The 13252-nt window shown below is 43.8% G+C and overlaps 1 protein-coding gene across 5 annotated transcripts in view; it reads right to left on the reverse strand.

The window, feature by feature from the left end:
- Positions 1 to 13252, reverse strand: part of Myof (myoferlin) — a 148681-nt gene that overhangs the window by 83806 nt on the left and 51623 nt on the right. For all 5 annotated transcript variants that reach the window (XM_048801765.1, XM_048801763.1, XM_048801762.1 and 2 more), the window contains exons 6-15: positions 8826 to 8992; positions 7820 to 7948; positions 7277 to 7339; positions 7137 to 7187; positions 5979 to 6009; positions 5374 to 5489; positions 4565 to 4691; positions 3241 to 3344; positions 595 to 663; positions 456 to 499 (exon numbers count right to left, since the gene is read on the reverse strand). In XM_048801765.1, coding sequence (XP_048657722.1) covers positions 456 to 499; positions 595 to 663; positions 3241 to 3344; positions 4565 to 4691; positions 5374 to 5489; positions 5979 to 6009; positions 7137 to 7187; positions 7277 to 7339; positions 7820 to 7948; positions 8826 to 8992 — 901 coding nt within the window. The remainder of the gene's footprint in view (positions 1 to 455; positions 500 to 594; positions 664 to 3240; positions 3345 to 4564; positions 4692 to 5373; positions 5490 to 5978; positions 6010 to 7136; positions 7188 to 7276; positions 7340 to 7819; positions 7949 to 8825; positions 8993 to 13252) is intronic.

Below are 13252 nucleotides of genomic sequence, written 5' to 3' on the forward strand. Positions count from 1 at the left end.
CCCAAAAGGGCTTACTTTATTTCTGAAGTCATTTTGGACAGCCTAATGATATTTAATCCTTGGTTTCTTATCTTTGAATATTTTCAGATAATTCTCTCTTCTTCTATTATCAGCAGTTGAACCAAGATGTCTAAAGCTTTTCTTTTATTTTTTTTTTGGTGCTGGGGATTGAACCCAGGGCCTTGTGCATGCAAGGCAGGCATTCTACCAACTGAGCTATATCCCCAGCCCCTGTCCAAAGCTTTTCTATACTAAGCTTATTTTTTTAAATAATTTTTATCTTTAATCTAAACCTCCCAGTTCCAGGAGCATTTTATTGTAAGGAAGTAATTTCTTCCTATAGAAGGAAAGCAAATATTCCAAGAAGTATAAGTTAGATCATCTACCATAAGATCCACAATATCCAAATGTCTAGTTCTTTACTGTTGAATTAGATATGTCTATTTTCAACTCACCAGTCATATACTGTTAGTTTTATTTTTTCACACATTGAAGGGAACTGTTAAAATGAAACAGAAAACGGGCAATTATTTCTCCATTTATTTAGTAACTAGTAAATATTTTTACTTTTTCTGAAAGAAAAGAAAGTCAAACCTTGATTTGGAGATTGACGACTTGATTCCACTCTGGGTTTGCATTTTTCTCAATTATATTTGTGCAAACCTGTAACAATCACCAAAGCAAAACTGTAGGTATTCAGGTTTCTAATTGCAAAAGTTAACAATATTTTCACATTGGATTATGACATCATCAGTTTACTTATTATTTATATACTTAGTGACCTGGTTAAATTTTAGACATTTTCGCCCTTGGTGCAAGGGATCTAACCCAGGGCCTTATACATGCAAAGCATACTCTCTACCACTGAGCTATACCACCAGCCTCCAAACTTTATTTTTCTTGATAGTGATTTGGTAAAATGTGACATGGATTTAAAGTGATTTTTCCTTCTTCTGTGCACCAACAGCTTGTTTTTATTCATGTCTTTAATTTGTTTTTAATAGCCTGATGTCTATTATTAGATTAGTGTAACAATAAGAGTTAGGTTTATTGAGTATTTATCATATGCTGTCTGAGAAGCAGCTCATCATTAACACATCCAAACAGATTTTGGATCCTGCTCACAGCCTCCTCCCTACCCCAAAGCTCCTGTCCCAGTGTTCCATCTCTGTTCATTTAGTCACTGGGCCTTAGAACCAGAGTCGCACAATATTCCTCTCCCCTTAACAAGTCCCTCCCAGTCCAACAGTAAATCCTGATGCTTGTATCTTTGGGTACATCCTAAAATATTTTTCCCTCAGACACCTGTAGCTGGCTCCTAACTGAATTCCCACTTCCTCTCTTGCCTTCCAACTTTCATATCACTCCACCTGTAACATCTTCAGTGAGCTCTCAAAGTGCATTTGGAATAAGGTCAGATCCCTACCTGGCTAATAAAGCACAACCTGCCCCACCCCTCACATCTCTCTGACCTCATCTCTTATTCCCACCCCTGATGCTTGCTCCTCTCTGGCCACACAGACATTCCTTCATTGCAAACATGGTTCCTTGGCCCCTTCCATTACTCTTCTCTGTCTGGAAGCCCCTGCTCCCAGATATCTTCACATCCAGGATTCTGCTCAAATATCACTTCCTGAAAGGTGTCCCACCTGGTAACCTTACTAGACACCCCTCCCACATCAATCACATCTTTTCTGTAGTTCTAAGCACTATCTGAAAACAAAATTATTCAATTACTTTGCTTGTTGTTTGTTTGTTATGGTTTTAATGTGTTTCCCAAAACTTCATGAGTTGAAACTTAATACCTAAATTCAAATATATACATATGCACATATTTACATGCATATGTGTGTGTGCATATATGCACACACACACATATATACACAAACACATATATATGCATACACATATACATACTTTTTTTTTTTGGTACTGAGAATTGAATCCAGGATTGCTTTGCCATTGGTACATCCTCAGCCCTTTTTATTTATTTTGAGACCAGCTCTTGCTAAGTTACTGAGGCTGGCCTTGAACTTGCAATCCTCCTGTCTCAGCCTTCTGAGTCACTGTGATCACAGGTGTGCACCAACACCACTTTGGGCCCTAAATTCATGTTAATGGTATTTTGAAATGGTGGCTTTGGGAGGTAACTGGGATTTGATGAGCCCTGAGAGTGAGGACCCCTGGTGGCATTAATGACTTTATTAGAAGATGGAGAGGGATCTGAGCTACACCCTTGCTGATAATGCTCGCCCCCCCCCCGACTCCCCAAGATATAGCAAGAAGGCCCTCACCAGATGACAAGCAGATGCTGGTGCTATGCTCTTGGGCTTTCAATCTTCAGAAACATGAGCCAAATAAACTTACAGTCTTTAGAAATGATCCAGTCTCAGGTATTTCATTGTAGCAAGAAGAAACAGATAAGTCAGTCCATCTGTTTCTTCTAGGCTCCATGAGAACAATGGCTATCCCATGGACTCATTTGTACAGCCTCAGAACATGGGACAGTATCTGGTACTTAGTAGGCTCACAATCACTACTTCTCAAATGAATTGACCCTCTCGAAAATCCTATGAGATTATTATTACCTACAGTTCAGAAAATTTAAACTAAGAAATTAAGAAATGTTCCCACCTGCCTCTGAAATGGGGCAGACCTGAATTTAAATTGACCTAGAGATGAAGACTTTCCCTCCATAGCCCCAGTGACTCCCTGAGGAAATAACACTAAGTCAGTAGTGTGTGACTTTTGGTGGTTACAGGTTCCCTTACACCAAGAGTCTTCCAGCTTTTTCCAAAAGACTGGGATGGGGTGTCCCTGCACAAGTCTCCGGTTTCAGCCACTTGTGGGGGAAACAGCAGGTTAGAAATGTGACAGTAGCGGGCAGCTGGGAGCCTGGGGGCTACACTCCACCATATTTACCAGGGATGACTGTGGTCGGCTTGGAAGCTTGCCTAAGAGAAAGATAATACTTAGACCCGGGAAATAATTCCAATAATTCCATGGTAGCTTTCACTATTCCAGTCTTTCAAAAGGCTGAATTTTCTAATTTGAGTCCTGCATACTTTCCACTCTAAAATAAATCTGGGGAGAATTCTGGTGTGTTCCGATTCAGATAATCTGTGTTCCTGCAGAGCAGCCCACTCATCAGGGGGCTATTTTAACAAAGAATAAGCAGGAATTCACTCCAAGGAAAGCACCATGCTTTAAATGTTTATTCTGAGAGGATCACATACAAACCTTTTTCCCAGCAAAGGAAACTTCTACAAAAGGGTCCACAAGGTTTTTCTTATCTGCAGTGCCACCAAATATTTCCTTTACCGTCTGTGAGAAGGCATCATCCACTGGAAAGGAATATGTCACACAGCAGAGATTAAATCTGATTCTCTTAAAAAATGGAAATTATTCAGTAAAATTGTAAAATTTCTTTTATATGGGAAAATAAATGCAGTAAGAATCGTTCCCTATGGTGGTAAGCACTAGTGGCAGAACTTCCCTTTGTCTTACTTGAAGAGGGAGAAGATGTCTTCTCCTTGCAAAATCTATAGAACACCTTGAAAAATAAACCCATAAATTATGATGTTGAGAACTGATAATTTATGGAAGAAGAAAGTAGAATTTTAAACAGTCCAGTCAGAGTAAGACTCAATTATCAAACTTAGGTCTGGTTTTAATTTGGAAAAGATGCTTCAGGTCAAAGTGACATAAGTCCAGTTCTGACATTGTAGAGAAATTCAAGAAGATTTGGCATACTCGTAAATAATATAGTTGTAGCACATCAAATCGATTACAAACAGATCTCTCTGTTTTAACAAACTTGAAAGAACCGAGATCAACTGAACAGGTTAGTATAGGAAGTATAATGTGAAGCTTAATTTACTTTATTTAAGATATTTTGGGGGGAAAGATGGTATGGGGGACATTCTAGGGTCTAAAAGAAGGGAGAAGGATTTCCAGGTAAAGAGATCCATGGTGGATGCAGTGGGTACTACCTCCAGTGGATTTAGATGTCCCTGAGCCCAGCAGGAAGCAGACAGGTTGGGCAAAGCAGGCAGGATGCTGGCTGTCAGCAAGGACAAGAGAGACTGAACTGGTCTTCATAAATGGAATCACTGTAAACTATTCTCTTAAATGTGAACAGTCTCCTGCTAAACATATCATACTATAATAGGAACAGACTTCTGGTTATTGGCACTTTACCACCCTTTGCTCAGCTATTTTTAACACTCCAAATAGCAAACACACTTACTTGATTATAAAATTTCATGCTTTCATTTGGGGTAAAGAGATTTAGAAGTGCTGACTGCTCACCTTTCTTTAGCATTCTCTAGAAGAAGACAGAGCATTGAAGGAAGAAGAGATAGGGCAGAATGAGCCAACAAGGACCATGGATCAGCAGCACTAGCTGCCCAGGAGTCTGCTCAGGGAGCTTTCAATGGGGCCAGATGAATGAAAATAAGCCCTTGAAGACCCTTCAGAAGAAAAACCTATGATAGGGAGCACCAATCAGTATCTCATTATGCACACAGGTGATAGACTGGGAAAAAATTAAATCCATACATACTCTGGGGAATATCCTCAGCCCGGTAGATTTTCAGCAGGAAGGTCACCCACCGAAGGGCGATGCCAGCAGGGAGTAACAAATTGCTCTCCACATCATCACTGTCGTTATCACGATCACGTTTTTCAGGCTGTTTGGAGGTACATGATTAAATTACACATACAGAACAGCAGCACTTCTAAAAAGCCAACCCGATGCTTGTAAAATGAACCCAATCAGAATTTCCTCTAGGATTTCCTATGCTTGGGGCTTAAGATTTCAGGCATCAGTTTCCCTTCCACCTATCAGCTGTTCTATACAATCAATGCTGATATGTGTGTGTGTTTTTGTTGTCTTATGAGCACCAAATAGTAAAGTATTCTTTACTGCCCATTCCTCCTCCTTCAGCTAATGCTAAGGCTAATATTAATATAACCATCAATTAGGCACTTTCGTGTGTGTGTGTGTGTGTTCTTCTCTGGCACTTTCCATTTGCTGCCCATTTTCCCAGAATCATCACAATCCTTTAGGTAGCATTGCTTGATTCTTCGAGTAAGTCACACTCTGTAGGTAAAAACCAATCTTTCTGATGTTGCAAGGACACTGTGCAAACATGCATGTTTCCCGAATTAAACACTCACTTATAGACACCAGGAAGGGAACTGAGTGAGCTAGAATGATCATCTATCATGAAGGAAAGACTGGCTTCTCAGGAATGGAGGAATCAGAGTGGGGAAGGTGAAGAACTGAAGGCAACCACAGGGGACCTCTATCTTAGTCCTTGATCTGCTTTTTCGTGAAAAGAGTAAAAGGCAGAGAATTTAGAGACTCACGGGAGGCTCATCTCCGGTTCCCAGGACAAACATGCTGACTTTCATGTAGCCTTTAGCACCTGAGCTGGTATCTTCAGGGTCATTAAGAAGAAGCCATTTCCTCATGACAGCATGACCTAAAACAAAGGAGCAGAAGGACAGGGACACTCTAAAGAGATGCTGGTGGGTCTGTGATTTTGCCTTTTAGAAGCATTTCCTTGGAAGTTTCATCAGGACACGCCAAGTTCCCCAGGCAAGCCTGCATGCAGATGTCCTCTGTTCTGTGCTCTCTTCACCCTGGCCCCACCCCGCTGTCCTGGTGTGACTCAAGTACCATTCTCTGAACTCTACTACTGGTTTGATAATTTGATCTTGATAAAGATATCCTCACAAAACATAGAAAATTGCTTATTTACAAACATTAAGACAAAAAAATTAGACATCCACACTAAGCTACTGTTATTCATTTCCAGTAAACATCCTTTCCCAATAAGAAAACATTTTTTTTTAAATTCCTTTGGCTTTGATTCCCTTGATCTCTAAAATTTTCTTGACTTCTAGCATCTCCCTCAGAGTTAGGAGGAATTACTATGAGACTTCAGATTGATGAAGAGAACATTACTTACCAGGTTCATCATAAACGAATCCAACATCAATCTGGGGAAAAAATAATTTAAAGTAGCTTAAGTAGATTTTAAAATCAGTCTAATCACTTCAAAGAAACCATCAGTATCATGTTTAAATGAAATATTCTTGACTAGGCTTAAATTTGCTTGAGACCCAATATTTCCAGCTTACCTTCTTTGCATCCCCCCATGCCTGATGTGAGGCACAGAGAAGACCCTCAACCAACAATTTGTTATTGAACAAATAAGCTGTTCTTAAGCTGGAAGGGACCATGAAAGTAGGATGAAGAATGTGTCCCAGTTTGCTTGAGACTTTCCTAGTTTTTAGCACTGATAGTCCCAGGCAAACTGAGATCATTAATCACCCTACAGGATTTTACCTAGCCCAACTTCCTGCCCATTCCTCCTCCTTCAGCTAATGCTAAGGCTAATATTAATATAACCATCAATTAGGCACTTTAATGTGCAGGTGCTATACTAGGTGCTTTACATGTATAAATCATTTAATCTTCACAGTGATCCCACTTTACTGGTGAAGAAACTAATGATCAGAGAGGAACTGAGTTTTCTCCCAGGACATAGGGGTACTTGGTGGCAGACAGGGTACAAACACAGATCCACCTGACCCATATCATCCTGTGGGACTTTAGTGACCAGAGCTGCTTCTTTCGCGAGGCAGCACATTCCCTGTAGAGTTGTTAAGAAGGAGCCAACCAAGTCTATTTGTTTTTTAATTCCAGTAAGAATAGTTGGCAATCATGCTTATTCTCTTGGCCAGCTTGGCTTTCCTTCCAGACTCCAGATTTATGACAGCAGGTTTTGTAGACAGGGTTCTGGGAGTGCAATGGTGGACTATTTGCCAAGGTCAAGCTCTCTTTCCCCTTGTAGCCATGGATTTGCTTCCATCCACAGCAGAAGGCTGGCAGGTGCCTGAAGCAGGAGTTTCAGAGCTTCTTGCTTTGGGGCACTGTTAAGTGTTACATTTTAGAAGTAGACCAGGCCTAGGCAGTCCTCAGCACGGTTCATGCTGTTGATCCCTTAAACATAACCCTAAGATGTCACCAGGATGGGGACTCAGACCTGGCTTGGAGGCAGACTCACTATTATGAAAGTTCTTATCTTTATGTAAGTTCAGTGAAGAAGACTATTGTCACTCACCTTAAATTCCCCCATCAGACAATCTGCCCGCAAAGAATGGGAATTGTAAACCTGGAAGAAAGAAGAGTGATAGAAAGATGATGGCCTTCATCTGGCAGTTAGTGAGTGAGCTGCACTTTCCCACTCTCTGGGCCCCTTACCCGGATGCTGATGATCTCATCCATCAGTTCAGAAGGGGTTATGTGGACATTGTAGAAAAATAACTGTCAAAACAACAGAAAGCATGTTTAAATGTTAGTGGGAGGCTTGGGTTTAGTGGGATCTGCTCGTTATTGTTTTCCTCTAACATGTATTATTTTTATAGCCGAGGAAGTTTTGCCACTTCTCAAAAAATGGATTATTTAGTTACACAGAGTCATCCCTCAGAGACATCCTGTAATTAGAAAAACAAAGGTAGATGTAGGTGACATCACTTGCTCTATCATTGGGGTGAAACTGCTGTACAAACATCAGAAAGATGTTGCTCTGAGGATCAATGATGAAGCCCACCAGGTGATATCATGGTGAGATGGTTCTTAACTTTGTAGGTTTAACCGTTGACCTTTACCTTGTCTTTACATGTCGTCTGCTCACATATCTGCAACCCCCTCCCACGGACAGGGCAGAGATGGCAGGAGGCGGGAGAGAAGCACATAAACAGGATATGTCCGCTGAGCAGGTGCATGTATTCTTTGCCCACTTACCTCATCAAAAAATGGATTGTTCCCTCTCTTGATTCTTGTTCGGTGTGTCTGGCCACAGACGTGAACTTTGACCACAGGCCTTATGTTGTTGCCACTTAATTGGCGGCCCTCAATCACTCTGACTCGGATCTGCAGAACAGAAGGGGTGTTGTTACTGATCCTTTCCAAGTGTGTGGTGCAGGAGAATCCTGGGGGGTTGCTTCTGCCCTTTGGCCCATAAGGATGGCTGAAAGCAGGCCAGGACAGCTTGGCCATGTCCTGGTGCTCATATGCTGGGAGAAGCCTCCCTTGGTCATTCCTAAGATAGGAACTGGGATTGGGGTGCAGAAACCCAGAGCAGTTCGGCAGGTTGAAATCGTTCTGAGTTGGCCTGGGAAAGGTGGGATGGGGCTGAGGTCACTGCTCAGACTCCAGGCCCTTACCTAGCCTTCCTGAGCCCTGATGATATACTCCCTTACTCTAGAGCTCTCAAGCCTGAAGCAGTAACCAGAGCTGTGCAATACACAATGTCTGTGTTTCTATTCTATGATTAGCTTGCCTACCTCCAAAGGGAAGGGAAGTTAGTTTTATTCCTGGGGAGAACCTCATCTGGTTTGTTTAACTCTATTTCTGCATGCCGAAGATAGAGAGCACCTATTGGATTCACACCCTGACATCCCCCTGTTTTTTGGGGGGGGGGGGGCATTACTGGGGATTGAACCCAGGGCCTTGACATGATAGGTAAGCACTGTACCACTGAGTTACACCTCCAGTCCTTTTTATTTTATTTCAAGACAAGGTCTTTCTAAGTTGCCAGGCTGGTCTTGAACTTGTGATCCTCCTGACTCAGCCTCCCGAGTAGCTGGATTTTGTAGATGTGTGCCACTGCGTCTGGCCCTGACATTCCTTTTTTTACCAGATAAGGCATAGCCCATAGAAATAGGTCCATCACAGTGTCACTGCAATTACTGGAACGTGGGCCATGGGGTGGCTGAATGAGGATGCAGAGCACCTGGGCTGTATCTACCTGGAAGTCTTGTGGCTTATTGGACAGCATCCGCCGGCTGCTCTTTCCTTTGGTGAGCCTGTGAGCAAGCTGTGCTTCTGAAACTGCCCCAGCTGGCACCCGAGGCCCCGGGCCCCTGACTGTACCATCCAATCTGTCTTCATCACCTGCGTCTTCTTCCTCTTCTCCTGAAATATAAAAAGAGAATCCAATTAGTCCTTGGCCTGAAAATGTCTGAACACTCCAATTCTGGACACGGAAAGTCTTGCCTACTATTAGGTTTTCAGAGTCTCCGAGGTGGCAAAGGAGATGCTCTTGGTAACACTGACCTGGGGCTCAGAGACAGTTTCTTTAGGGAAATGTGCTCAAGGTGTATCACTGCACTCATCTGGGTGCCTTGGAAGAGACCAAGAGAAAGCCAGAGATCCCAGACATAGAGGAGGAATCACTGGCTTCTCAGGAGCCAGCTTGAGGTCAAAGGGACACAGAAATGAAGAAATGCAGTGGAAAACTGGAACTTGCAAAGAGAGACTTCAGCCCCACCCTTCCTGGTGTGGGTCTTCCTCCAGAGGTCAGCTCAGGAGCTGCCCTGGCTCATTTACAACTGAGCTTCCTAATTCACAGATGCCCTCTTACCCTTGTGGCAGAGGCTGAATCCATGTCATTTTATTCCTAAGCAGAACAAGGTGGTCGTGTTGCTCTCCCTTTGTCCCCTTGGTTTGCACAGAATGCTTCCTGGGAGGCAGCAATGTGGGGATTCGGGGGAGCTGGAGCAGTCAGTGAGCAGCACAGATTAAGGGGAAAAGGGGTGCAGAAGGAGGAGGGGAATCAAAGGAGGAAAGAGTCCTCTCATATCCTCTCATATGTCCTGCTTTACCACTGAGCCAGGGTGAACCTCCTCCCCTTGTGGCTTCACTCTTGCTGAGCCTGTCCTCACCTGGCTCCTGTTCTTCAAAGGTCAGCTGTGACCTCCTGCTAGGCTCAGGGCCTGCCCTGGGTCCTCGTGCTTGGTCTTCCAGAGCATTGGGCACTGGGCCATGGATGCATGTTTGGCTCACTGTGGCTCTCCTCTCACTCCTCTGAATCCTTTTGGCCTTCCTTGGACCCTTCTTCCTGGCTCCTGACCAATGCATGTGACCTCCTCCCCTGCCCTCTGCTCCTTAACTTGACACTCTGTGGATCCCCACTTCACACTTCTTTCAGGGCTCCATAACTCCACAGGATGTCAGATGAGAAGGGACCTTAGAGATCCTCAGTCCAAGTGACGGCTTATCCCATTTTACAGATAGAAAACTGGGGCTCAGAAGCTGAAGTGCTTGTCTGTGGCAGGTTATTGGGAGCTGAGTTAAACCCAGGACCAAGTCTTTGCCCTGCTTTTCTGACTTAAAACTAGGTTTAAACCCAGGCTTCAGGTGAGTAAGGTGCTAGCCTCCTAGTGCATCAACATCTTTGTTAAGATATCAGGGAGACCTACAGAAGCCAAAGATGGGGAACAGTTCCCTTTGTCCTCTGCAAGATAATCTAGCAGGGGCTCCTATTTTTTCCTATTCTTGAAGAGGCTTTAAAGGGGGTTGCCTGCTGCCTGGATCCAGGCTCTCAGAATGTCCTTCCTCCTAATCTCCACAGGCAAGTTCCTTTCCTCCCTCAAGTCTCAGCTGATATAGACTGTCTTGCAATAGGCCTTGCTCACCTCACATCCTCTCTGTCCCAATGCACACTGTTCTTTCTGGTCCTCACCTCAGAGTCTTGTACCTACTTATTGACCCACAGTCCTCCCCCTCTCCCATATATTCTTCAAAAGCAGGAACTTGACCTTTCCTTCTTTTTGTAACTTCCCCCAGGCCTTACCCCAATCTTGGTACACGGAAGGGGCTTGAGAGGGTGGAATGGAGGGCAGGGGGTATATCTGACCCGGCACATGCCTTCTGGAGTTCTTCAACAGTTTGGCAAAACTACTGCACAGTTCTCAGGAAAGAGAACTGAAAAAGCTGAAGGGTGCTCACTCAGCCTCAGGGAAGCACAGAGGGTCAGCACTCCTTCTGCAAACCTGTTCCAGGCTGAGCAATGGTCAAGGCAGATGGCTTTCAGGTTCCTCTAGACAACGAAGCCTAACTTCCTTTGATCATTCTGAGCCCAAGTGGGACTTCCTCCTTGCTGTGAATTGTTCCCCTTGAGGTTGGTGGTTAATTATGGCAGCAAACAGGAGAAAAGTAGGGCAGGGCTGGACTCTGGACATGCATTCATTAAGCCCCAGATGGATACTCTAGCAGACTGTGGGTAGTGAAGAACCCAAGGCTTCTGAAAACACCCTCTGCTATTCAGACTTCAGGCCAAAGGGATGGAACAGAGGGAACCAGAATCTCTGCCCCACAGTAGAGGGATATCTGGGCAGGAAATCTTTTTATGCCAAGGAAGCCACACAGGATTAAACAATGCTACACTAAGTGTTCCACAAAGAACGAGGGGTAGCAGCGTAATCTGTTTCATTATCAAACATTAGTGGCTGCTCTGACTTGCCCTGTTCATGAGACCAGGAATAGCCAAGTGGATCTACAAAGAATGAGTCTTTTATGACCAGAGGTCAACACTAGGCTGGGAACCACTGACCGAAAAAGAAGTTGCTGGTTGTAATTGCTTCCGAGGACAGTTTAACAAAGTTCTGTGAACTGAGTAGCTTAAAACAATAGAAATTTATTCTCTTGACAGTTTCAAAATCGAGAAGTTCAAACTCAAGGCGTTGTTAGGGACACATTTCCCTGAGCTCTTGCCAGTTCTTAGCATGACTCGGCTTACAGCTGCAGAACTTCAACTGCTGCAATTGGAGCAAGCCAACTCAACAACCATGGCTCCGAGTGGTGTCTCTGCACTGCTGAATTAGGCTTATTTAACTGGATATCTTCGCATACCTTGCTTTTCTTACCCGAAATGCCATTTTAACCATCTTCCCATAATCCCTCGCATGCTGAGGTCCCACTTCATCCCTTCTGGCTTCGAAGAAAAAAAAAGTGACATGACTTTTCTTCCCTCTGTGTCTTTGTCTCCCTCTCATGAGGGATCATGGTCTGCTTACCTCATCTTTTTTTTTTTTTGAACCCAGGGGCATTTTACCAACTAGCTACATTCCTAGTCCTTATTTTTTATTCGAAAGAGGGTCTCACTAAGTTGCTAAGTTGCTGAGGCTGGCTTCCAACTTGTGATCCTCCTGCCTTAGCCTCCCAAATCACCACAGGCATGTGCTGGTACACCTGGCTGACCTCATCTTCCTTATTACATATGCAAAGACTCTATTTCCAAATGAAGGGTATATTCTGAAGTTCCATGTAGACATGAATTTTCAAGGAACATTTTCAACCCACTTGAGAGGTCATCTCCTGAATCTTTCTAATCTTTCCCATTTGCTTTATTATTCCAACCACACGGGCAGCCCCCAATCCACTGACCACACCACCTTCCCTGCCCCCATCTCCTTCATGTCTTCACTTTTCTCCCATCCCACGTGGGAGTCCATGGCCCAACACTGCAATCACTCCCTACCTTCCCCTTAACCCCTCCCCACCTATCACTTTGCTGTTCTCACATGTTCATTTGACCCTGTACTTCCCCCACCACTGCACCCACATAGCTGAACTTGGCTGAGGACACATACTTACTGATGGGTTTCACTTTAATTTTATGATCACAAACCTAAAGTGGACTCAGCAGGGTTGCCTGGCCATCCTACCACATTTCCAAGGCATCTGTTTCAAAGCTTTGCTGGGTCCTGATCTGAGATAGCTGTAATTAACCTACAAGGTCAATCACTTCAGCTTTCCCAACTCCCCATTTTTTATTTAACTTTTTAATTTAAGCTTCTTTTTAGCCTCATTGTCTGCCAATGACCTTGCTTCTTATTTCATTGAGATAACAGTCAGATGAGACTTTCTGCATTCTTCCAGCTCCAAATCCAGCAACCTATCTTCATCTGCCTTCTCTCCTGCTACCATCCCTGACATATCTATGCTCCCTAACTTGAGGCCAGCCATCCATGTTTGCACAGATCCTTTTTCCTTTCGCTATTCAAGATTTTGCTTTTGCAACACCTGCCTCTGGATACACTCATCAGTTTCCTCCTTTTAATGGATTATTCCCATCAAAATACAAACATGCTGAACTATCACAATTCCCCCATCCCCCTGCTGCATACATGCAAAATTGCACTGACTCCACAGCGCCCCCTATAGTCACTGTTGTTTTCCCACCCCTCTTAACAGCATACTGCTCAGAATGTTTTCTCACATGGTCCACTTCCTCTCCTCAGATTCTCTATCCAGCCCACTCCGATTAGGTCTTCACCTCATGGCTCCAATAAAACTACTCTTGCCAAGGTCACCAAAGGCTATCACATCAGGTCATTCAACGGTCTTGTCTCAAGTCTCCTCTTTATCCGACTCTCCACAGCATTTGTTCAT

Source organism: Marmota marmota, unplaced genomic scaffold (genome assembly GCF_001458135.2).
Source record: "Marmota marmota marmota unplaced genomic scaffold, marMar, whole genome shotgun sequence".
In the NCBI taxonomy this organism is placed as follows: domain Eukaryota; kingdom Metazoa; phylum Chordata; class Mammalia; order Rodentia; family Sciuridae; genus Marmota; species Marmota marmota.